We start from the raw sequence: 27,500 nt of genomic DNA, 5'->3' as shown, positions 1-27,500 counted from the left end.
ATTTTTTATTATTATCATTATTATTATTTAATTAAAAAGAATTGTTTCGTCAAAAAAAATAAGCCAAGTAACTTGTGATCTTTAGTAAATATGATATATGTTTAAGTTAATAATTATCATAGTCCTCTTTATTCAAAATGCTAGTTCATTTTCATGATTTCTCACCATAGGTTAATGATAGACGTATACAAACTGCGTTTTGAGTTAATACTAATATCCTATACCAATGCTAATGTCGGGGGGGGGGGGGGGGGGGGGGGGGGGGGAACAGACGAGTCAAAAAGTGCATTCCATCTACTGCTAATCTTCTCAAATGATGACCCCTATTCCTACCATTTCTAGGGAATGATAAACTGACCCCTAATCTTAATGGTGCCCCCCCCCCCCCCCACCCCCGCTTCAACATAGTCTCTCTCTCTCTCACTCACACACACACACACACACACACACACACACACACACGCGCGCGCGCGCGCAAAACTTCTGGATCACCAAGGGGCAACACAGCCTACACTGCATTAAATTTCAAATTTTAATGATCAGCTGTTTTGTTATCTTAACTGCATTTGATTCTTTAAATAAACACACACCTCTTACAATTTTGCACCCCCTTCCCTAAAAAAAAACCCTATTATTTCAATATATTTTTTAGATACAATAAATCAGATTGATTAAATTAGTATCAAATTGTATCAGTGTCAAAAGATGTGATCTAATATCTGGAAAGTGAAAGCAGAATTTGGCTTGTTACTCCCCTGTATGATCAGACACTAAATAGATTACAAACCACACAGTATACTACACATATTTCTAATTTCTCAAAATTAAACACTTGCAATCTGTGCTATCTTAATGCTATAAAACAAATGCTGCCTGTGGGGTCTTGCCCCAGCGAACACACACACACACACACACACACACACACACACACACATGACTTAACAACGACAAACAAACAAAAATTAAAAAAAAATATAACAACAAAATCACAGGTTTGAATACACGAAGCGCTTAATGAAACACACAAACAAGCAAACAAACATACAAAATATTTACTCAACCACACTTCCCCCCATTCCCAATAGTATTGGCAAGAACACGTGACTATAAATTATACCATGTCATAAGCAATGGGCCATATCGTAATTAAGTAAACGTGAAAATGGAGCGGACTTGATAACATTATACTATAGCAAACAGTTTGACAAATGCCGACATTTATAGTTTTTTGATTTAAATATGAATTCACTGATTAGAAGCACACATTGATATAAAAGCTGATAATGTTTAACGAATGTTGAAAGGCTGAACATGTCAAAGCGGTTCATTATTAAACAAAATGACCCTTAAAAAATCCGAGACCAAAAAGCAATAAAAAAAAATTGTGTTTGCCTCTGAGTCTGAGTCTGTGTGTGTGTGTGTGTGTGTGTGCGCGCGCGCGCACGTACTGTATCTTCAGTCTTGTTTCTTCCTTTTGCAAGTGTACGCGCTGTATCCTCGATCAAATTATACTCATTAAAATGAAAGAAAATCATAAATATATCTCTCTTTGCTTTGACTTTTTATTTTCTATTTCCTGGATGTTATGTTACTTTTCAGCTTGAACTTACACACACACACACACACACATTCTCTCTCTCTCTCTCTCTCTCTCTCCCTCTCTCTCTCTCTCTCTCTCTCTCTCTCTCTCCTTTTATTTTTATCTTAGGTTTGTGTGCGTTTTATCTTCCATTAAAACCAAGAGTTTGATTGAATAAAATCATATATATTATGAAATCTATTTTCTTTTTTTCTTTCTCCCCCCCCCCCCCCCCCTTTCAATATTCATTACCTTTTCTCTGCGTAAGTATAATTGTTGACTAAAAATGGATGGTCTGCTATTTAATCCAAATTATTGTTCTGATAACAATAGTAGCAATAATAACTTACATTCTATTAATGATAGTAGTAATAACAGTGAAGATGATAATAATAATAAAGTCTACGATACACAGACGAAGCAAGCACAGATGGCGATGATGCAATTAACATCACGTGACAACAAGCCTGACAAGAAAACCATGGTTTTACATAATCGTATGCATAATTAAATTTCTCGGCAATCGGCAATGGGTCAACTATTCGACAACTGATTATCAACAGTGCGATACTAATACCACTCTGATATTGGTTTGATAAGGACTTATGATGCCACATACTGACAAAACATATTTTTAACATTTTGGCCAGAAAACAATTATATTTATATATTGAGAGCTCAAACAATCCCATCTTTAAAAAAAAAATATTAAAAAAAAAACAAAAAACCCCCATTAAAATAAACCCTCCATCAACAACAACAAACATACAAAAAAGATGTTAAAAAAAAAAAGACGTCACAAAAAACAAAACATGTTCCATGTTTTAGACTTTTCGACGTGTTGGGGCAATCGATATATAAAAAAGGCATTTTATCATTGTATGGAAGTTTGTTGCTAACATGCCTTAAATAGTTTGTCAACCCTCTCGCATTAAATTCTTCCTTATATTATAAAAAAAAAAGGCGTCTTTTGATTACCAGCGAAAGGAGATACGAGAGTCGAATACGAAACTGTGGCTATATAAGGAAAACCACGAGAGGAGAAAGGGGATAATAGTCTACAACAGTAATTTATTTATCCTAAGTTGGGAGAACCGCGATCCATTAAAAATGATCAACTACAAAGAAAACACATTTAAGTAGAGTAAAAGCAAATCTAAGGTCTGTAACTGGCCTCGTTAATTATGTGTATCTAAAATCTAAGGTAAAAATGCTTATGACATGAGCATGCTTCCAAAATCAACAAGACAATACGTATGCAATGGAGTTATGCTATTTGAATAATTTGATATAATATTATATACTAAGATATGAAATAAAAACTAAAAATATAACTGAACGTCAAATGTAAAAATTCAATGCAAAATAATTTTATATTAAAAAAAAAATTGAAGAGAGACTAAAACAAATGCACGGAACAAAAACAAAAACAAAAACAATCAATCAAGAACGAATGAACGAATAAAATGAATCAATGAATGAAAAACTGACAAACAAAGATGAATGACCAATCAAAAATATTGCAGGTATCGGAATGATAATCGTAATACTCTTTAAAATTATTTTAAAAATGGATTTTAAAAAAATAATAATAAAAAATAAAAAATAAAATAATAATCAAAATCGTAATGTTGATGGTAATCATTATAATAACGATAAGAAAATACAAAGTAGGTGAGTAGTTAAAGAAGGGAATAAGTAGAAAGGGGGCATGGCAGTCTACACACCAGATTCAAACCCGCCTGTTGCTCCTCCGGACTGACTGGCCAAACGCGCTGCTGCCTCGGCCACGTCGTAATCTGCCGCTTGAACTGGCTCCTCTGTTGATAGACGGAAAGGAGGAAAAGGAATGAGGGAAATGTGAATAGATAAAGTAAGCGGTTGTTGGGTGGCAGTGGATGTGGGGATAGAGGGGAAGGGGAAAGAGAGAGAGAGAGAGAGAGAGAGAGAGAGAGAGAGAGAGAGAGAGAGAGAGAGAGAGAGAGAGAGAGAGAGAGAGAGAAGGGGGGGGGGGATGGGTCTAGAACAAAGTCATTTAATTACTTGATGCCTGTCGAAATAATCGGCCCTCCAGTTCTCTATTAATAATTTTCAATAGGTGATTTAACCTTTAAACACGGCGAAACTGAATTTCTTTACTTCTCCTTCAATGCAACGCGGGCTTCAATTTCAATATAATATAGAGTTGAAGTGAAATCCGAGAGTGTCTCTAAAGATATCAACATTTATGTCATAGCACTACAACTACATTATGATTGTGTCAAAACTTGTGATGAAAACACAAGCTGCAAGACTAATGGGTGCGATCTATATATTCTGGTTCTCGTCCAACCGAGTCATCGATTACATGTTTTATTGCTATCCAACGATTGGATATGACATAAATAAAATCTAGACAAGTTGCTTTGTTTATAAACATACCCGAGGATCAAGCTGAACATAATGACCAAAAACTGGTGTTGGATGCTTCTAAAACTGTGAACACATTATATTATGTACCAAGGTCATTTCGACCGCATTTTGCAATGTGACCAATGACTCAAGCACATGGAACAAAGATAATATAGATCATCCCCATTGAGCGGCTCGCAGGCAAGCATCAAAGGCGATGTCAAAATCATAGCCACGACGTTTGGATTTTGTATTGCAACTGCATCGTCGTGCATTTTTATCGCCGATTTCACACATTGTGAAAACGCATAGGATCGGGAGGTTCGTTTATTTCGGCTGGCGGGCATATAATGAAGAAAGCTTTAGCTAGTTGAGAGAAGTGGGTTTAAGACTGTGTGCGTGTGTGTGTGTGTGTGTGGGGGGGGGGGGGGTTAATCACTATGCAAACTAAGTATTGTCACATTTATGCACACATTTTAATATTAAAAATACACTCTTTATGTCAAAGGTTTAAAAATGCAATACAAAACTTGGGGGCAAACGGAAGATAAATCTGAATGAAAAGGGACAAAATCATGATCTCATTGATATTACAAACATATACAACAGTTTAACAATATCAAAAATGCACTAGTTTAAAACGCTCAGGATAATGGTAAGACTGGACTAGAAATACAGCCAGTCTAGAAAATAAGAGATCATTTTTAATAAAACCTTAATCATTTATTTTAAAAAATTGTTTTTCAAGGAGACAAAGAGACCAATAAAACTGAATACGTTAGATTTGATTGAGTGTGAAAAACTTGTTCATGTTTTTGTTTTGTTGTTTTCTTTTTTCTTTTTAATATAACCCAATCATTTAAAAGAGTTACTTTAGTTCACTCATTTTTAAGGTCCGTTCACATTAGCACATGGTACAAATTCAGCCTTTTAAGTGACATAAAAATTGGTGATCACTTTGACCTTCTGATTAGAAACAGAATAGCTGGCTTGCAGCGGGTAAAAGATCAGGTATCAAATCACTAAACTACTCTGTCGTACTATGGGAAAAAAAAAAAAACACGTTTCTAAAATTTTGGCCAGAAGACACGTCCTTCAAATATCGATAAATAAAAATGACCATCTTGGCAATATCTAAAAACTTGGGATTCCACGGTTCACATGTTCTTGGATCATAGCTGGGTTGTCACCTTCCTCGTTGTTGTTGTTTTTTTTTGTTTTTTTTTTTGTTTTTGTTTCTATAACACACATCTCCATAGTTGTATTGGTTGATTTGTAACGAGGAGCCACTTGTAACAATACATTTTTCCAATCATTGCGACTCAACCCGGTATGACATAGATTACATTTTGGTTATCCATAAGTCTTGGGTTGATAGCTGGTTTTCCTTTCGGAGGATGGTCGCCTCACTATTGTTTGTCTACTCACGCCAATTTCATGCGCTATCAATGGCATCAAACTCTAACCGAAGCAAGACGTGAATTCTTACTATTTTGCAAAATCGATTTTTTAAAACTTTTATTTTGAAGATTTGCAATTCTAAATATTCCCTACGTAAAGCAACACGTTTGGTATCACACGCACAGGTAGAGATTCCCTTTCTATTGGTGTAAATATTAAATAAAACTTTCTGATTTGTAGGAGTACCTATAAATGATAGTTCAAATTTGTCAAAAGACTTTAGGACACGACTGTATAAAAGCTATGTCTATGCAAGAGAAACCCTAAGAAAATCTAATTATAAACAATCATCAAAATTAAACATTTAAAGCAAGCGACATAAAAAAACAAAGCAATTGTAGTGATAAGCATCAGTCAAGTCAAATGGCATGATCATATCTGTGCCATTGATGAATATTCATGGAAAACAGGTCTACATTCAGTTGGTGAGCGTTCGCAGGTTCAAGCTATTGTATTTGTCTTTTTAGTTTGATTGCCAAATTAAGACTTCGTGCATTTTAAAATGCGCTCTGTTAACGCTCCTCTTCTGAACGTGAGCCATGATAAGAATGGAGGTGACAGGAGAAAAATTGGACAGACATAAATAGCACCATACAAAATCTTGTACAATTTGACATTTTTCAGAAAATATAAAATAATCAAATAGTTTAACTAAAACAACCTATACAGAAAACGAAAAAAAAAAAAAAAAAAAAAAAAAGGGGGGGGGGGGGGGGGGGGGGGGGGGGGTTGACTGAAAAGATTTGTAAATAATTGACTGTGTACATTAAAACATGACGCCATAAACCGGAGCTATCACCCACCGTGTTACAGGTATCGTGATTTACATTTGATTATCGTGGAAAGGAATATATACAAATATAGTGAATAAGGCCATTCCCCTTGTTTCCCCGCACCCGGAATATTAGTACGTTATAATTAAAATTTCACATCAAATTCATCCCCTCTCCGCCATCACTTTCAGTGTGATAAGGGACATTAGATAAAAAAGGAAAATATAATAGCAAGGATAACTATCAACAAAGTAAATTGCTAAATGGACTTATTCGTTTCAGATTCGGCAAGCTGAATTTGATATCTATGAAATTAAAAAGGGCCAGCGGGGGAGGGGGGGGGGGGAATTAAACAAAAACATTGCACTATACACCGGGGGACCTGAGTTAGACCCTTTCTTGGCTTTTTTTTAAAAATGGTTAAGACTATCGCCCCCATCCCTCCCCCACATTGGTGCTTTGTTATTTTTGTTGAATCCTGATGAGGCCAACACCATCGGACCAGAAAGATTGGATGACTTTATGCAAATTTGAATTTATTTATTCAGATAAAGAATAGAAAAGTTGAGACCTATAAGATGTGACTTTAAGCGGACGTTGATTTAAAGAGTGTTGATTTAATGCTGATTCCACTGTATTATCTTAAACGATGTTACTAATATAAATGAACGGTCTTTTGAATAAATTTTAAAAAAGATGTAATTTATAGGTAGATTGTACTATTTCAACCGATTCATTTATGGAATAACTTGGTTCAATACGCGAATGATGTCTGGATGAAAAAATATTTTTTTTTGTTCCACACCTCATCTCTCTCCCCCCCCCCCCCCCAAAAAAAAAAAAAAACAAAAAAAAAACAAAAAAAAAACAAAAAACAAACAAACAAACAAAAAAAAAGAAAACCAACAAAAAAACAAAAAACAAAAACAAAAAAAAAAACCGTCAATGAATTATAACTTGTCTAGACTATGTGACATTCACAACGATCTTAGAAAACGAAATGTGATTAAAGCAAAAAATAAAACAAAAAATAACCACAATTAAGCACATTAAAAATGCAACATTCCACACAACTGGCCAATACAAATTGTTGCAATTTTGAAAGCCACAAACAATAAATAATATTGCAACGTCTCAACAAACAAAATTGGAAAAGCCGATGACGTTGGTTTATCTATCATTTCTTGATCTATTTTGGTGAGTTCATTTCTCATCCTTTCATCTATTTGAAGGAAATCTAATCTTTCTTTGGATGGTAAATCGATCTATGTCGATATTAGAACATCACTCCATGATCAAGTCGCTTAACGCGACGAAGGGGATACGAATCCCGCGTCGTTTACATATCACAAGGCAAAGACCTTATCGCTGTTCCACTATCTCACAATATTATATTCACTGTTATAATATATTTGAAAGCATAAATCAACATTGTATCTCATTGAATTGGCTCATCTGTTACAAGCGATGTTATGAACAATCCACACATATTGAATATTCCAAATTTTCCGTAGTTTCTTTATCATCAACATTATATTTGTCGATCTTTTATGAGAAAAAAAAGTCGACTTTTCTATTACTTTCCTTCATTGGAAACGAATTTGATGTGACTTGTGAGTAAGCAAATGAGTGAGTGAGTGAATGAGAGAGTGAGTACAGATAATAGATATAGTCATATTATTATTGACAAGGCGATAAACAGCATGACACCCATAATGATTACAAGAAGGCTTGGAAGGATGAAGGGAAGAATGTACACACCAACAGGATATGAATAATATTATACACATTTCAAATACAGGGTTTCCCACACCGTGAAAAAAAAAGTCTTCTCAAAATGAAAATGACTACAAAACCTGCATCTCAACAGAGCTACTATTTTTAAATGACATGTTGATATTGTATACGAGTAAAGTAATGGAAATAGTGTGGAAATTTTAAAAAGAAAGAAAGAATCCGATCGAATACGATGTCATTGTTTCTCATAGTTCTTGTTTGGTGGCTCTGATAACCCTTGCCTCGAAATGAGTTGTAAAAATCATAACCAACTTACTGTTTATCGTACCTTACAGCAAATGCAGATCTTTAAAATAAAACGATGTATTTTAAAAGCACATAAATAATCTTTATTAAAAAATAATAATAGTAAAATAAATAATTCCACTTTTTGTTTGGTTTAATCTCAAAAATAAAATATGGAAGTACAATTAAAATAGTTAATTTGTTATATTTTGCTTGCTTGTTTGTTTTCTTCATATTCCGGTTTTTAATCTATTGAAGATCTCGTTATCTCTTTAATTTCTCTGACAAACTTATACTTAACAATAATAAATCTTCTTTCAATAATTTCCCCCATTCACTGAGGTGTGGGAACCTTAGAGAAAGAAACCATTCATTAGGAAAGGAAGGGGAGTGAACAACATCCAAACCAACAAGTCAGTGGATTATTTTCATGATTAAATAGAAATAAATAACAAAGAACAATACAACAAAACAGAACAATGATGATATTTTAAAAGGGGATACTGAAACATTACTTCATTAGAACCAAGAGTAAAATAGAAGGTCTGCACGAACAAACGAGCGAGCGACTGGACCAGTGAATAAATGAAATTATGAATGAATAGATTAGTCAACAAAGGGAAGCAGGCAGATATACCTTTGAGCACTTCCAATCTTTCGGAAGTACCGCTGGAAGTTATGGTAGTCGTTTTCTGAATCGTTTTCCAAGTCTTTCCGTCCTCGGAAACGCGATACGTTTCTACAATCTCAGTCACTTCCTCTGTGGTTTCCTCAAAATATTCCTCCTCCTCATCATCCTCCTCAACCTCTCCTCCCTCCTCTTTAAGCAGCAATGTTAAGTAAGACCAAGCAAGATAAAACGTTTTAGCAAAAGCTATGTACAAACAAAAACATCCTGGACATTCACATCACACCATACTCAAAACTTTTTGGCGTGCAGCATCCAATTCTATAAATGGTCTCAAACCCAAACTCAAACATGACAAGATTCTTGCCCAGCCCGACACCCAAATTTAAAATATAAAAAAATTCTGGATAGCCTTAAACCCAACCTTAAATATAACATAATCCTTGAATAGCCCCAAAACTCCGATAAAGCGCTAAAAGCCTTATGACTGAAGATACCGTGCTCTACATTATTATTATTATTATTATTATTATTATTATTATTATTATTATTATTATTATTATTATTATTATTATTATTATTATTATTATTATTATTATTATTATTATTATCATTATTATTATTATTATTATTATTATTATTATTATTATTACTATCAAAACTTAATTAAAACAATACAACTTTTACATGGCCTCAAAACCAAATTAAACATAACACAACTTTTGTTTCGTCAAAAACCCATGCTTATATAAAACAATACCTACATAGTCTCTGGCCCAAACATTATGTGCTCATATGAAAAAGTACTTGTCTAAACAACCCCCCCCCCCCCCTCTCTAACCCCCACAATAAATCCTGTTTCGCCTCAAACTAAAAAAGTAAAGCATAACACAAATATTGCATCGCCACACACCAAAACGAGGATATCTATTATCAAATCGCGTCACCCCACACCCAAGCACATACAAAATTATCTCGCAGCATACATTATTGCGCAAAAAGTTCATTCCATGTTTAAATCTTTTTTTAAAAATTATTCAAAAACCAAAAACTATAAGTTGTGATATCGTAGTTATCAAAACTTGGGGTATGAAATCAAGCCAAAAGGAAAGCTATATTATAGTATAGGCCAACTACGAAATAAGTGAATGAATGAAAACAAAATGAATGTAGGATGATTGAATAAACTGTATGAATAAAAAAAAAAGTGGGTTCATTTAACATCATTTATGCTGTAAAATTAAATTATTAATGTTCATTTGATTATTACTCAAAATTCAAATCAAACTTGTTATTAAAACAAGGAACAAGGGCAAACACATCCACACAAAATGTTAGGGTTTACTTGTTGATATGTGCGTTATGCAACATGATTCATGGTGACCTGTAGCTTTGTATTGTATAGGGAGATACATATTTGAGCAAGACTAATACTGTTTGCATCACATAAAATAATAATAATAATAATAATAATAATAATAATAATAATAATAATAATAATAATAATAATAATAATAATAATAATAATAATAATAATAATAATAATAATAATAATAATAATAATAACAGTTCCTAAAAATCTACTCATCCAGATGAGTGACTGGCACAATTATTTAAGAAAACTGCTGTGGGAAATTATGACAGCCAGACACTGAGTCTAAAACAAAAACCACCGATGATCTATCTTTAAAATACGTAAGAAATAAAACCAGATATACCCCCTCCCAAATAACAACAAACAAAAACAAACAAAACAAAACAAAAATTCACAGAGTAAAAAGATATGGGTGGAACGGAAAAATATTGATAACGAAGGAGACACACACGCACACACACAACCACGTCGACAGATGGAATAGTGGGAAACACAGAAGACAAGAAAAACAAAACCCTAAGAAAACAAAACCCTAAGAAAATCAAATTATGACATACATCCCTAACTTAGTCGTCTACAAATCTTGATTTCCGTTTTTTATCATATCAGTCTTTGCATGAACGATGTAACCTATTATCTATGTCATCACATAATTTTATATTGTTTATTGTTCTTATTAGTTCAATGACAAAGTGAAATACAATATCTTTTAAAGGCCAAAGGCAGAATATTCAATTTCTTTAAAGAGCAATTTTCAATCCCATTTAGGAGAAACAAGAAATTGATGTTGAACAATTTCAAACATGCCTCTTATGATGTTTTATCAAATCACAAAATTCCACTGTTGCTGTCACAATATCTCCACTCAAACGAATTCTACGTATGAATGTTTTAATTGTCAAAGTAGAATTCAGGATTGTAAGTGATCAATGACTGGACATGAATTATGCTCTCAAATCAACCTTTATATTTAAGCCTTCAATGACTGAAGATTGAGGCATATCTCTTCTCTTCTTTTCAAAAGGTCATCATCCCTTGGCGTTTGCATGACCCAAAAGTGTCATGAGGACATCTCAAAAAATAAATTTGCCATTTGGAACTTGCTCTATATATTAACGTTTAAATATCTCGTATCATTTTCATTTATATGCTCATTTAAAAACTAATAACAATAATGCATGCACTTTGTGATTGAAGAGAATGGAAGAAAGGGTACCAGGAAAACAAAAGAGAAAACAGACAGCCCCATGACAAAGTCACATAAGAGAAAGTTTATGAAAAGGCTATTCAAAACAGAAAGAATTTAGAACTAGAAGTAAAGATTACAAAACTATATGTTGATAACTGATTGGCCTCACGCCCATTCTCAAGTCCCATCGACTAGTCGAGTTGAGTTTCACTTCTGCTTTATACTATATTCTCATGGTTAAACGCAGTGCATACTTGTTTACAGGTCTGATAACCCAAATTGTTATGGGCTCATTGTTGTAATGGAAATTAATCAAACTGAGGCAAAATATTGTCCATTACAACAATGTCCAATCGAGTCATAATTGCGCTCGGTTATCAGACCTACAAAAATGTGCACAGAAGTTAACCATCATGTTATCAAAGAAGAAAAACAAAACCAAAAAGGGAAGGGGGGGGGGGGGAATAAAAAAACAAACAAAAAAAACAAACAAGAGTAACAAATAATAATAATAATAATAATAATAATAATAATAATAATAATAATAATAATAATAATAATAATAATAAAATAATAATAATAATAATATATAATGATAATAATAATAATAATAATAATAATAATAATAATAATAATATAATAATAATAATAATAATAATAATAATAATAATAATAATAATAATAAAGGTTGTACATAAGTGGAACGAAAATAATAATACTAATAATAATAATGAAAAATAAAAAGAATAAGAAAACTGAACGGGCGGCCAGAGAAATGTGGATCTTGAAGGTCGTGAATCCAATCAGTCACCATCCAGATGGATATTTATATATATATAGGTGAAGACCTAAACCATATACTGGACAGGTAGTCTACAGAACAGACACATGTGAGAGACTGGGATATGGATGGAGGTGGTGAGCAAATAGTTTCTACTTACTTTTGTCGGTGGGGCTTGGTGGTGGGGTGTGGACTCCTTCCTCGTCATCTCCACCTCTCCGATCGTCTACGTCATCTGGTGAGAGGTGAAGAATGCTTTTAATTAATGGTGGCTGTTAGAATGGTGGTGATGGTGATGATGATGATGATGATGATGATGATGATGATGATGATGATGATGGCGGTGGTGAGGTAGTGGTGGTGGTACATGACGATGATGATATGATGATGATGACAATGATGATGGTGGTGATGATGGTGATGACTCATCACCTACCGGAGAATGTGACCCTGGACGGCTCTGCGTGTGAGACAGGCTGCACGCTGAATCCTTCCCTGAGAGCAGGGAAAGCCTCCACGTTGGTCTGTTTGGCTGCCTTGACGATTTGGTCCTCGTCCACACTACTGCCAGGGTGGTCGTCCACTGGGGAAACAAGATTACAATTTAAAACACATTAATGACTGGATAAAGACGCATGAGAAAAAAAAAAAAAACAACATCGTCACAAGCAACAAGAACAGCATCAACAACAAGACCATCAGCAAAAACAACAATAGCAGCGGCAGCAGCAGCAGCAACAAAAACAACAACAAAAATAACGGTGGCGGCAGCAACATCTCTCTCTCTCTCTCTCTCTCTCTCTCTCTCTCTCTCTCTCTCTCTCTCCCTCTCCAAAGTGTCTTTTCAATACAGAATAAGTTTTCAATCAAATATAGAAGAAGAAGAAGAAGAAGAAGAAGAAGAAGAAGAAGAAGAAGAAGAAGAAGAAGAAGAAGAAGAAGAAGAAGAAGAAGAAGAAAAAAAGGAGAGAAAGAGAAGAGAGAGAGGAGAGAGAGAGAGAGAGAGAGAGAGAGAGAGAGAGAGAGAGAGAGAGAGAGAGAGAGAGAGAGCGCGCGACTTGACTGTGTTACTGCATTCACCTCTAATCAAAGCCACTTTACAGCTCATGATTCCTTCACAGGCTTTCAACAGAGTGGTGACATAATTTTATTAACACCACACATAATCTTAAAACTATTAACACCACACTCTTATATTCTTCCACTGCAAGTCAATATAGCTGTCACAAGTCATCTCCTCCATAATATCTCAGTTTGGTTAAGTTTAGTTTCTGAAAGTTTATAGACTTTAGAAGTATTTTGACGCCTCGAATAAGATAAAATTCAGAGACAACAAAACAACAAAATAGTGTTCCGCTATGCAGAAAATACAATTTTATAAAAATTTTAAAAAGAAGATCAAAAATTGAAATGTCTGATTTGTTTGATTTTTTTTTTTTTTCAAACTTCATTTTAAAAAAAAAATTTTTTTAATCAGGCAAAACCTGGTATTTCCTTCCGTCTTGAATGATTTTCAATCTGCCTTTATTAAAATAAACAAATAAATAAATAAATAAATAAATAAATAAATAAATAAATAAATAAATACATAAATAAATAAATAAATAAATAAATAAATAAATAAAGAGGCTAAAAATAATTTAATTCCATTCCATTCTTTAAAAAATTTTCCCTTTTTTAAAACAACTCGGATCATATCAAAAACGTAGTTCATTCCAATGGAAAAGGGAAAATAATGATTATTTTTAAAAAATACGGAATTAACCACCAAACCACCGTAAACGTAAAACTCCGAAACGCACAATGTGACTCCTGAATACTATATGAATGGCCAGAGATTGTAAAGAGAGAGGGAAGATAATAGGGAAAGAAAGGCATTCCAAAGGAGAAACAATCGGATTTATCTACCAAACGCATACCTAACAATAACGATAATGACAACAATAAGAAGAGCAATAACAATAATAACCCTCATCATTCACAGTCCCCACACCTTTCCCCTTCCCCTGACCGATTCAGCCATTGATTGAAGGGTTTCGGGAGGGGGGGGGAGGTTGGTGGAGGAGATAAGTGTTAATATCGACAGAAAATCGATGACCAATCACCTGACAGATCCACCTATCCCTATTGATTTTTTTTCTCTCCCTCTGTCACCAATATTCGTATCCCCCCCCCCCCCCCCAAACACACACCCACCCCAAACCCCCAAAACCTTGCCAGCATCCTACTCATTCAGGGACAAGCATAGAGATAGAGATGACCTCTAACCTATAACAATGCCGTACTTTGACAAAACATAGATGTTCTCTCTTGGTCAGAAAACTTTTACTTCAAATCTCGATTGATCAAAATGACCATCAACTCGTCAAAAAAGTCTCAAATATGACACTTCAAAAATAAGTCTCAGTTTGAGACAATTTGACAAATTGAGTCATTTTAATCAAACGATATTTGAAGTCTTCTGGCCAGGAGTGAATGAAAAAAAAAGTGTTTTGCCATACTACTGAAGATAACATATACAATCGCTATTTTCGCTCTAAATAAAGACCTACAAATCCAAAGTAAACAACACCTAAATCCCCACCCATTCCAATTAGAAGGAAAACAGAAGAAAAAAAAACACTTTAAAAAATAAATTATAAAATATAGGGGAAGTCTAAACCTTAGGCAAATCACTACTAAAACCAAACAACAACAATAACAACAACAACAAAAGAAAACATCAACCGCAGCAACAAAAACAAAACGAACAAAAATTCCCATGAGGTATGGGAACGGACAAAACTAAAGGCAATATGGTTGATGTATAAAGTCAGACAAGAAACCTTTATGTTGAAATGTTTTCAACTTTAAAATAAAACATAAAATAATAAACAGTACACAATTATATAGGCACTAAAATATTTTCAAAATAACATTTGCAACGGATGAAAATATAATATATAACCCGACTCAGAAAAGAAAACAAACCAAAAAATCAAAGACAAATCAAAGCCGATATATTTTATAGAGTGCAATTTACTAATAGTATACTAATTGTACATATAGAAATAAAGTTGACAGGGATGTTAAGTTGTTACATGCAGTAGGAGGAGTGTTTACATGACACAAGCTGTGATCAAGCATTGAAATGTGTCCAACTCCCAACACGATAAATTTGATGCTATGATTAGTCAGGACAAAATCTATTCATATCTCTTTGCGTTATTCCAATATAATGGTTGTCATCATTGTCGTATGGCAACTTCTATTCATACCTCTTTTGAATTTTTCTGAGACAAAGATTGTTATCATTGTCTTAGGGCAAAATCTATTCGTATCTTTCCACGTTATTCCAATATAACGGTTGCTATCATTGTCTTAGGGCAAAATCTATTCGTATCTCCAGTTAATTTCTCTCTCTCTTTTTTACAAGTAAGGTCAAAATTGTAACTCACATTTGTATCTTTTGCAATCTATTTACTACTAGTAAACAGATAAAAGTCACATTATAATACAAGTATTACTATGCTTTGAAGCAAATTGTTGGAAGTAATTCTGGATAGAGTGTAAACAGTCTAATGAGAAGGTAGTTAGTTGTAGAAGGGTTGTGGATTATCGTTCTTAGGATTGTTCTTATCATCATCATCATATTCAACAGACCTAACCATCAAAATAAAATCAAGGTATAAGCTACCCAGCATTTGGGTCGATTCTTATTAACAGGTTTATGACCTGCGAAGAGAAAAAACTATAAAATTATCATTATCGCCATATATTTATTAATTTATTTATTCATTTTAAAAAATCAAATCTTGTCAACGCGTTATATATTGTCTGTTTCAATTTAGTTCTCCCATGTGAGTACATGTATTAGTATTACATAAAATCATAAAATACTTCTACCGTTCCCCACTTTCACAAATGTTGGGAGGCATTATCTCATTAGACCGATCTTTATTGTCTGCCATAGTTTGAGTCACTGACCAACAACGACACAGATCAAAAACGATTCCTACCCATCATGAAATGTTTCGAAATTGCCAAAAAAAAAAAATACCATGGGTCAGTTTGACCTGTAGGCATGTTCATAATTTTGATCAACAAAGCAGCGTATTCTTAAGTCGGATCCAATAGTTGAACAGCAATAACTCGTGTGACTAATAACTAATAATTTATCTTGCTTCCATCATTAACATTCAATAATTCACCCGTTTTCCGCTTCCATTATACTCGAGGGGGGGGGGGGGGGGGGGGGGGGGGGACGCATTATTTTTATATCCAAGTATTACTGTTGTAAAATCATTGCCGTTACCACACTCTCATTTTAAAATGACCTTCCTCTCAACCCGTAGTATTAAATCTGACACCGACAATGCATCAAAATAGGATATTGTAAAGAGAGAGTAACACGACAAAGCTAAGATCTTAAAGGTCAATTGACCTGAAAACAATATACTGATATTAATAAGCACACATTTACAGCAATAGAAAGCATGCAAGTTAGGTAATAACAAGAAAAAAAAAGCTTAAAGAAAAAAGGAAAAGGAAAAGCAAGAAACAAAATGGCACCATGTATATATATTTTTTTCTAGTGTAATTCTGCGACCAATTCTATCTTTAAAAAGAAACAAACGAACAATTTTTAAATTATTACCAATCCTTCTTGCTTTCAGTTATTTATTTATTTACTCATTTATTAAGTCATTCATTTTTTATTATACATTACTTGTTATTTACATATGCATCTATTTCTTAACAGTATATGAATTTTTTTTGAAATTGTGTTTTTCTATAAAATTTCACATACTGTAAAGGTTAGTGATGTTTTAATATATCAGTTTTCCGCTATACATCTTTATTGATTTTGCTTTGGGTAAATTCTTAATTTGGAAATTCGAGGAAAATATGGTGTCCATTATGTTAGAGCCAATACACGAAAAGTGAAAATTAATAAAAAATGGTAAATCAAAATAAATGAAAACAAAGAGTAAAAATATTTTTAAAAAACCAAAACAAAACAAACAAACAAAAAAAAAAAACAAACAAAAAACCCCCAAAAAACCAGAATCCCAAAAAGTAGAACAAAATAAAAATAAAACAAAAAAATGTAACCCATCATATCAATCAAGTATAATATCCAGGTGAACCATACACTGAATTCAATCTATAGTGAAAATATTTGGAATGACAAAACCCTTGAGGGTTTTTCCCTTTCTTTTCACTTTATTATTTTTTTGTTTCGTTTTAATAAACTGTTTTCATTCTCTTCTAGAAAGACATTTTGTTTAACATTTAGAATGTCAGCATTTTGGTTCACCTTATTGTAATACCAGATTGGCATCATGAGCCACACATACAAATTGTCTATGGTAAGCATGCAGGAGATGATAAAACATCAAGGGTTAATTTCATGTTAGCCAGCGGGTCGAAAAAGAAAACAACTGAAAACCATGTAAGGAGTTAAGAGTGCAACATGGCCACATCCATAGTGATGGTGATGGTACCTTGTTGAGGGGAACGTTTTTCCATTTCCTCAGCGAAAGCGTCCATCTGTGCTGCCAGGTCTAAGTAAGCTTCCTGCTTCTGCTTTTGCTCCTCGTCTAGTTCCTGTGGAGTTTTGGTGACGACCTTAGCGGCAGGTCTCCTCATGTCGATGGCTGCCTCCAGTAATGCATCGTCGTCAGTTATGGAATCTCTCGGATAAGCTGCTTGTCCCATTCGTGGATGGATGTTGATATCATTGGAGGTTGATGTTTTGGTGTGGTGGTAATAGGTAGGTAAGGTAAGGTAAAGCCATTGTTTGGGAGGCAGTTCTGTCCTACACTAACAAAACACTTTACTGAATTTGGTCAGCAGATAACATTTACTTCATATTACTTCATTAAAATTACCCTCAACTTGTCAAAAAGTTTTAAAAAATTAAACCTGAGATTTTTTTTTGAAACCTCAAATTTAAGAATTTTTCACAAGTTAGGGTTATTTTAATCAATCAGCATATGATGTAGAAGTTTTCTCGCCTAGATAAAAAATGCATTGAGAGTGTAGGACTGAATAGTTTTGGATTGTTAAAGAACACATTTAAAAGGGCAATTTCTACCTTAAAAGCGTCACACAAAATATCTGATCCATAGCTATTGTTATTTTTGCAATTTTCTAATAAATGAAATGACTTTTCTTGTCTACAACAACAGTATAATGATTACAAGTTCCATGGTACAAGTCTTTGCAAGATAAGAACATGTTATCTATATCTTGTGACTCGATACGATCGGTACCTTAGTGACAATGGGTCATCTTTTAAAATGTACTAAAAGGAAATTTGTCAAATTTTCAACTATCTCTCAATAATACTTGAAATGTGTCTAATTGTATGAATGTCCTTCACATACTAATTATCTAATGTGTGCATTCATCTCATACACGGTTTATCTTTGGAAGGAATGAATCAATTATTTTATCAAAATACAAATCTGCAATGGTCAAATATACTAAGACTTTATCTAAATCTTATAAAAATAAAGAAGAAAAAGAACAAATGGGTGAAAATTGAAGATTGTAATAATTATTTTTGAAAAGCCTGAGATACTCCAGGTCAAATTTTACCAACAGACTGTTAAAGCCTGAGAGTAAAGTAAAAAAACAAACCAAAAAAAAATGTATTAGAAAAAAAATTATGGTGCGAGCAAAAATTTAAAAAAACAAAACAACTTAACATCTTTTCGAAACATGATTTTTTTCTTCTTTTTTTATCACTACTTTTCTTTCTAATGCTATCTGCGTCAGGATTGTATGGTTCCTTGTACAAAAATGAAGCCTCAAGAATTAAGATCCTCATATTCCCAACAGCCATCAGACTTGTAATATGTTAAACAAACTACTACTTAATAAACTTGAATAATTCTACTTTTAATTATACGTTATCTACATCAAGCTAATATCAAAGCCACAATTTTGTAGGTAAAATTAAAAGTCAACCCCTAAATACAGTGATGACATCAATCCTTCAGACAGATTCCAACTGTTTATTTATTTGTTTGTTAAGGAAAAAATAAAAGATATCAACTTTCTAGGTAACTCTAAAGAATCAACGAAAGCTTCAGCATATATAAAAAGTGGTGACCAATCAAAATCTCAATATTTAAAGTATTTCAAACATTTCAAGTTCAACAAACGTGCTAATTGCATCATCAAAATTGTGGATCTAAAAATCATTCCAACAGTTTAAGAATGTGCTTTTTAAATTCTCTACTACAATAGAAAAACCAACCACCGGAAAGAATGATATAGGTAGATTTTCTTCTACAAATAGAAGATAGGAATCTTCCAGTTTTGATAATAAATCTAAATCAGATAAGATAGCTTGGGCTTATCATAGAATAAATTAGCTCAGAGGTAAAACACAATTTAAAAAAAAAAAGTTGTATATGAGATTCAAATTAAATAAAACAGAAAAATAAGACAAAGGGTTTTCAGGTAACATATTTATAAAGAATGTAGATGGATAATGAAATGGGCAAGTATAGGATAAAGTGAGTTTTTTGTTGTTTTTTTTTTAATATCGGAGCTCCTGCAAATTTTGCAAATATTGTAGATATAGTCTTTTAAAATAAATCTTCAGCACTGTTGCTGTAAAATGCTAAAAGTCTGGAAATTATCTTCAAAGGAAATCATCTCACATTTATACATATAAAATACTAATCGATTCTGACTGAACACATTTCTTTCCATTTTAATTAGAAAACTTGCACTTCAAAATAAACTAAAAATGTATAGGAAACAGTGCCATCCCAGGCAAGCTGATTTTTTTGTGATGTTTTTTTGTTCCTGTATTTTTCTTTCTGCATTGTCTGGCATTGTTTCATACACACCTTTTCAGATGTTTATCTTAAACCAGTGCTTGTCTGTCATCAAATTTGTCACTTCAAACTTCAAAATCCATTCCATTAAGAAGATCCCAAACTTATTAAGAATACTCAAACCTGAGGCTTATAAGAAGTGGTCAGTTTGAGACTTTGACAAGTAGAGAGCGGTGGGGGCTGCCTGAAGCCTGGGATCGAAAAAATACTAACAAAAAAGTGATCACGGAAAGGCTTCAGATGGGAACAAAACAGACAATGGACGTTTTGGTACTAACCCTTCGTCAGCACAATAAACAAATGAACGAGGAAAACACATAAAGTAAAATGGAGTATAACTTGTATTGTCTCAGACGATTCTTTTTTTGCCCATTTTTATTGAAGTAAAATCTTTCTAGCCAAAATAAATGAAATGTGTTCCATAGAGTTTCACTACCTGCTATAGAATTTTGTCTAGAATTGAAAGGATTGAGGTGGAATTTGGACACCATACCTTCTTGTGCTGCCTGTGATGATCTCATACCAGGGAGGTGGGCCTTATCACTGGCTGGGCTCTCTCCTGCTGATTCGGATTCCTGAAATTAATAACAAGAATTATTTGATTACAGTTACCCAATTATTTAATAAAAGCTGATACCTTGATGCAAATTTGAACGTTTTATAAAACTAATAATACATCGATTCTTATGCAAACATATTATTGTAAATAGCAATTCTGATTGCTTAATTACAAAAAAAAAAAAAACCCCAACAAAACAAACTCCCAACAACCCATTACTGATATAGTGCATACTTCCTTTTTTTTTTTTCTTTTTTTTTTTTTGTAGTGTATCGTGAAGAAAAAAAATCAAGGAAAAAAAATAAGAGGAGAATAAATAAATTCCCCCCACACAACTCCTAAACCTATGGAAATAAGAGAAGGAAAAAAGAAAGAGCATGACTATTTCTTTGAATGAAGTGGTAAACCCTAAGTGTCAGTCACATCTTTTTCACGCTCCTGCAAAAAAGAATCCTTCTATTACTTCATGTATGAGAAAGGGAAATCATGCTTTCAAGAAGGACAAGGAATCAGAATTTACTGAGAGCATAGATCGCCCTAAGTTTTACAAGAGGATCAGAGGGTGCATATTTCCAAGTTCTGAAAACATGATGCAAAATATAGTATTCTCGACTAGCTATAGTCTTATTTAACAGTCAATATCATTCATCGTTAGTTTGTGAAATTCATTTTTTAAAAAAATCATTATATAATATGAATGGAAACAATTAGTGATGGCCTGATTCAGCAACTATTGTCACCCATCCAGTCATAAACATGCTTAGCATTGCTTAATCTTTTTACAACAGACACCATACCACTGAGTCATAGATGTCGATGATGATGATGATGATGATGATGATGATGATGATGATGATACTAGATGAAACAGCACATTCGTTGGAATGGTGTAGCAAGAGGCCTATTATATTTCTTTCCTCACCCTGCCCTTTTACTGACAATAGACTTATTCAGTCAACCCTGACCACATTGAAAGACCTCACATCAAGACAAAATCCAACATATTCAAAACAAACATTTAACACCTGCTCTACTATACCTAACAAATCCTCTTTTAATGTCGACCGATAAGTTTTGATTTCAAACATGGATAATTTACGATGACATAGAAATGTCACAAATAAAAAAAAATATTTAAAAAAATAAATAAAACTTCTAAAACATCTTATTTCTTTGTTATTTGGGGTAAAATAAGATCTGGCCAAAATGTAAAAGGCATTTGGCTGTATATGGCTGAGATAACATTACAAAGACTACAGAATGCTTCACTTCAATAACACAGCTCTTTCAAGAACTAAAAATAAATAGCATTTACATTATTTGGCCCCATTTGATGATTTTTAAAAAATGATTTTTTTTTTAAGACAAGTAAAAAAAGCGACAATTATTGTTTCAAATGCCAAAGATAAAAAAGAGATAATTCTAATATCAATAATCACCATTGCATCTTGATAAAAACATAACATTTACATGCAATGTTCCATTTCTATTCCGACACTAATATATGAGAACTACCTTGACTAAAGTGAAAATAATAATAAAACAGCATCACCTCAAGTAATATTTAGATTTAAGTTAAACTGCAATGATCTCACGTATTGTTAAATTGTAATATTTCATTCACAGATCAAACAGCTAAAATGTGAATGTTCATCTGGCAACATCTTTAATGTTATTCATGTATTAGCATCTAGACTGATGTGTATAGAATCCTGCTTGAAGACTAAGATGCCAAATCTAAAATAATATGATATAATAAGGTCAGCTGACAAATAGTACCCGTTTCTGAATGATATTAAAAGTATTCATGAATATTCTGTATTGTATATCAAACAAAAAATCATTCTAGGTATTTTACAGTTATTATAGAAAACAGCACGACATAAACTTTTTTGAAAAATAAAGTGTGTACCTTTCTGCCTTTCTGTCCATAGAGCTGGAGTTTATCAAAGTATCTATAGCGTTAAATGTACAGTAACAATTGCTTGATACACTTAGGAGAGAACACTATTTTATCACAAAGTACTTTCCACCAGACCTTACAGACCCAGCCACAGGATAAGACATTAGAGTCCCAAACTGCCACCTCCCTTCCCCAATTTTCATAAACGTTGACAGCTTAAAGTCCCTTTACTTGTGAGGCACATACTTAAGCAACAGAACTATCAAATTCCTATACAAAAGGCTAAAGTTCAATATATAAAACAGATTACAGTCATTCAACGGTTACGGTTACGGAGGTATTCAAAACTGTACAATAATTAACAGCCAGCCCTTGTATTTCATGAGTACATTATATAAAACACTCGAGTAATATGCTATATTAACTTTAAACTGCTAATTCAGATTCTGACAATCCATCAACATAAATGGTAACAAAGCTGACACATCTAGAAATCTCAAGAGACAAAGTCTGGTGATCTTCTAATCTAATCTAACATTGACACGTCTAAAACATGATGATTAACATCCTTCTATATCTATAAAATAAAAATTGATCGCTGTGAAAATGAAAGAAAGCTAAAAATGATGCATTGATTTATTGTGTCATAAATCTATGTCTAAAATAACTAATAATTAAAAAAGACATCAAAATAAAAAAAATTTAAAAAAGAACATCTATATAGCACATTTCCACGGATGCTCAATGCGCTTCGCCATGTTTTATTTATTTCAACAGCAGGCCATAAGGAACCATATTTCCATTTTATACAGTTCCAGTTTGTTAGGCATCCTTGTTGTACTAACACTCTTACAATATCCATCACTGCCAATAGCCAGACACTAATTCACACTCGAGTGGAGTGGGATATTGTGTGAAAACGTGCCTTACCCAAGGACATAACATTGTGACCAACATTTTCCATCCATGAAGATTGTTACCCATGTAGTCATAGACCTAGCATAACACCAGACAGCTGAGCAAATGAACCACACATCAACTTAATAATAAAGCTATAATTTAAATGTTCAAATATATACGTAATTAAAAACCGTGATAAGGTCTCTAAATGACAATTTTAAAAAACAAAAAAACAAAACAAAAAACAAAAAAGTATAAAAAATAAATAAATAAATAAATAAATAAATAAATAAACAAATATATTGCCTAGTGTGTAGGAAAGATCTAAGATTTCAACATTTACAAACAGAACATTTTAGAAAAACATTCTGGTAGATAACCTGTAACATAAACACAACAAAAACTCCACAACAATGCCACTCTTAGTTTGTGATGTATATTTATGCCACAAAACGAACAGTTGTTCATTTAAAGAACTTTTTAAAAAAAATAAAAAATAATTCTGTACCTAGTAGCAACAGGACACATAATATTAATATTAGCACTTCACTATAATATGACAAATAATCAAAGACAAAGAACACCTGTTTCTGAGGGCTGACTGATAATAATACCCATTATTTTAATACTGAGGAATGTCTCGTGAATTTGCCAGTGGACATTGGATACAACAAGGTTGGCATGACTGAAGGCTTGACGGCTCTTTGAAAGCTTGGTGCCATTTAGGTTTTTTTTTAAAAATGAATGAGGATTTTTCATTTTCCCTGTTCACTCAGATTCCTGTGGAAACCATGCTCTTTGAATCATAAATCCACTGTTTTATCTGTTAGAGCTTGCAATTTTTGTTAAAATATTTTGATGTATATTTAGCTTTTTCCAACAGACCATGCCAACCATGGAATAATGTTTAAATGTTGTCACCAAAATCGTGAGGTAACCTTCCAATGGTCAGGAGTGCACAGCAGGTTGAATATTATAAAAATGTCTTTGAAATTCGGTTCCTTGAGAATCGAAGAGAAATATCAAAACCATAAACCATTGCTGCTGGGAGGATGTGGAAGAATTATTTTCTCCAATAAGAGTTTATATGCAATCATAAAACATCGGGAGATATTCAGAAATATGCATTACTTTTCAGCCGACCCTCACATTTTCAGACAAGAATGACGACACCACATAATACAGTCACTACCATTAACACAAACAGCTGCACTACATTCGCACTACAGTGAAACCTTGTAAAAGGAGGACACATCTATCTAAATATCTATCTATCTATATAGTATATATAAATTGACTTCCTCAGTCCTTTTATTTTTGAGACTCAATTTCCTTCAAATCCTAATTTCTCCCATTCTTCATCTGGTTATCAACATCAACCAAACCATTTTCACCAAGACCATTGTAGTAATGATGTGACACTGGCGTCAATGAAGCTTGTGATGTATTACCATTTCTGATCTGAATAATCTATCCTCGCATCAGAATATAATCAAGCCCTGCTTGAAAAGTAAGATAACCATTATGGTGATAAGCACTTTGTTTTTGTCTTTTGTTTCGTGTTTTCTTTTAATTACTATATATATATTTTTTTTTTTGGATTAAACTGCCCTTGAAACAATTTTTTTTTGTTATGCATTTGAATTGTCTTTGTTGCAGACGTTATATGTATTGATTTATTTATATATTATTTTTTTGGTAACCCATTAAAGAGGATAATTTTAATGCAAAACACAATGATCATTCTGCATATACTCTATAGAAATGCTCAATACTATTTTTAGACCTTCAAAAGTCAGAATGCATATCTGAGTAAATGCACCAAGAGATCAATGCGACTCGATCTACATTTACATCTACCTAATACAACGGAAATTTGAAAACTACAAAACTACACATGAATGCATCTTTCGTTTTAAAAAATTTGTTCAAATTGAAAATCAGGTGCAGAAGACAATGTTAAGAATTTACAAATTTAATTCAACTTGGCCAACAGCAGAATGTTAATCTTACAAAGTAAATTGCAGTGATTATTATCCACCATTAATCTGACACCCACATTTTGAACTATAACGTTCTTAAATATATATATTTGAAATGAAGAGAAATATTATGTAGAGGCAAAAAAATAAGCCTGGCTGTCAATATAAAGTTTTCATTTACTTCCAGTTTCCATTCAGGTCTATCTCCATAAATAAGAAAGAGATGACTGCTTTAAAATATGTTAACTCTTATCTAGAGAAATATATTATAACATTTAATATTTTAAATTTTTATTAGGTATAACTTAGACGCGACGGGGGGGGGGGGGGGGGGGGGGGGGAATGTTGGAAATTATTTGCATTTAAAGAAAAACTAAAATCTAAGAGTGTAAAAAATGTATCCAAGTCTATTTGTGGATTGCACTGATGATTATGCTAAGCTCACAGACATCATTTCATTTATTTGGCACCAAAGGCTGCCAAAGTCAAGGTTTCACGTTGAAAAATTCAAAGTACAAATAAATGAACAAAATAAAAATAAAAAAACGAATGAGGGGCAAACTAATATTTTAAAAACTAATTAAAACAAAAGAAAATAGAACAAAACCGAATGAATCACCAAGCAAGAATTACTACTTTCAACTAAGGAAAAACTCAAATACTGCCATCCACCTGTTCACACCAATTCTGTCAAGCAATGACAAAAAACACAGTTTTCACTTTGGCCAGAAAACTGTTAATCAAATGTGATTGTTAAGACTCAGATGTCGAAAATGTTTATTTTAGTGTAATTTAAGAAACGTCATACCTTCTCCTGGATAAAGCTTATGGCGTTTCATATTTTTGAGTATATAGCATCCTGATATATAACCAGTTTGAGATGATGAGTAACAAATATGAATGGATTAAGATGACCCTCAACTTGTCAAAAAGGATCAACCCTGCCACTTCTTTCTCAAGTTTATTACCTTTTGACAACTTGGGGCTTATCTTAATAAATTGATATTTGAAGTAAGAGCTTCTTGGCAAAAATGTAAACAATGTGTTTTGTCCGTGCATTGCAAAGTTGGTGAGGGAGGTAGGGAAAATGGATTTCACAAGAGACTGACAGACAGGATGAACAGACCGACGAACGGGCAAACAAACAGACAAACAAACAGACAAGCAGACGAACGGATGGACGGGCAAACCCTCACCTGAATTTCATCGAGGTTCTGTTATGCATTTAGTGATTAGGTAGTGGTTATAAAACAGATTTTGTTTAGTTTAAATGCAGTTCTCAGTAAAATGTATTTATATATTGTAAACTTAAAATTAAATTCATGACAGTGTTTACATTCAGAAATATGATATAGATAGAGTAATTTAAGTGCTAAAAATGATTATCATCAACAATATAAAAAAAATTAAAAAGAGAGAAAAATATATTTTATACTGCTGAACTTAATCAAATAATCCGATTTTGTGACCATGTTTGAAAGCAATGACTTGTAGAAAAAAAAATGCAATGATGAGAACCACCTCTAGCAAATTTGTAATCATGTGACCTTACCGTTTTCCAAACCTAATTAATTTTCTTAACTAAGCTAGGAAAATCAGTTACTTCCAAATTTGTGAATGTACTGTACCTATCACAAACTTAAAGAGGCTACTATTCCATAGCAATCGCTTACATCGCTAATGGTGGGAGAAAATATACTTTTGGACATAAAACAATACAAGACAGGTACCAGTAAAACGTGTGGCAATGATGCAACGTCATCACATGATACGACAAGGATGGAAATTGAAATTGACATTATTGACATTTATCTAATGAATCTTATTTTTTTAAAGATTTTATATTTGTGTTCAAGTTTATCTAAACTTTAAGTTACAAAATAAAAACATTAAAGGATAATAATAATGATGATGCTCTAAAAATAGAGAAGGTGACAAGCAGTTGAGGCAGTTTCTGTCCTTTTTTTCTCCAAATAATCTATAAACTTTATTTTCAGAAAGAGTATATTTCGAGTAAAGCATTCTGTTTGGACTGACATTATTGTCTCTGACTTTTGAAATAAGTCATATGTAATAGAGAAGACTGGGCGAGATTGGATCAAATTTTAGGATTTGGTAT

General features: G+C 32.9%; 1 protein-coding gene across 50 annotated transcripts in view; it reads right to left on the bottom strand.

Moving 5' to 3' along the window:
* The window catches only part of LOC144972476 (uncharacterized), a 309,958-nt gene that overhangs the window by 77,723 nt on the left and 204,735 nt on the right, over window positions 1–27,500 (bottom strand). For 20 of the 50 annotated variants that reach the window (XM_078913731.1, XM_078913721.1, XM_078913724.1 and 17 more), the window contains 5 exons: window positions 20,531–20,612; window positions 17,686–17,886; window positions 12,636–12,782; window positions 12,360–12,434; window positions 3,307–3,399 (listed from right to left, as the gene is read on the bottom strand). In XM_078913731.1, the coding sequence (XP_078769857.1) occupies window positions 3,307–3,399; window positions 12,360–12,434; window positions 12,636–12,782; window positions 17,686–17,886; window positions 20,531–20,612 (598 nt within the window). Of the gene's footprint in view, window positions 1–3,306; window positions 3,400–8,863; window positions 9,047–12,359; window positions 12,435–12,635; window positions 12,783–17,685; window positions 17,887–20,530; window positions 20,613–26,577; window positions 26,596–27,500 lie in introns of all 50 variants that reach the window. The other 30 variants (XM_078913693.1, XM_078913688.1, XM_078913689.1 and 27 more) reach the window with 3 other exon arrangements.

This window comes from Berghia stephanieae, chromosome 5, assembly GCF_034508935.2.
Source record: "Berghia stephanieae isolate SIO BIC M18660-M18661 chromosome 5, UCSD_Bste_1.3, whole genome shotgun sequence".
Lineage (NCBI taxonomy): Eukaryota > Metazoa > Mollusca > Gastropoda > Nudibranchia > Aeolidiidae > Berghia > Berghia stephanieae.
The sequence above is the reverse complement of the archived record's forward strand: the minus strand, read 5'-3'. Positions and strand labels throughout refer to the sequence as shown.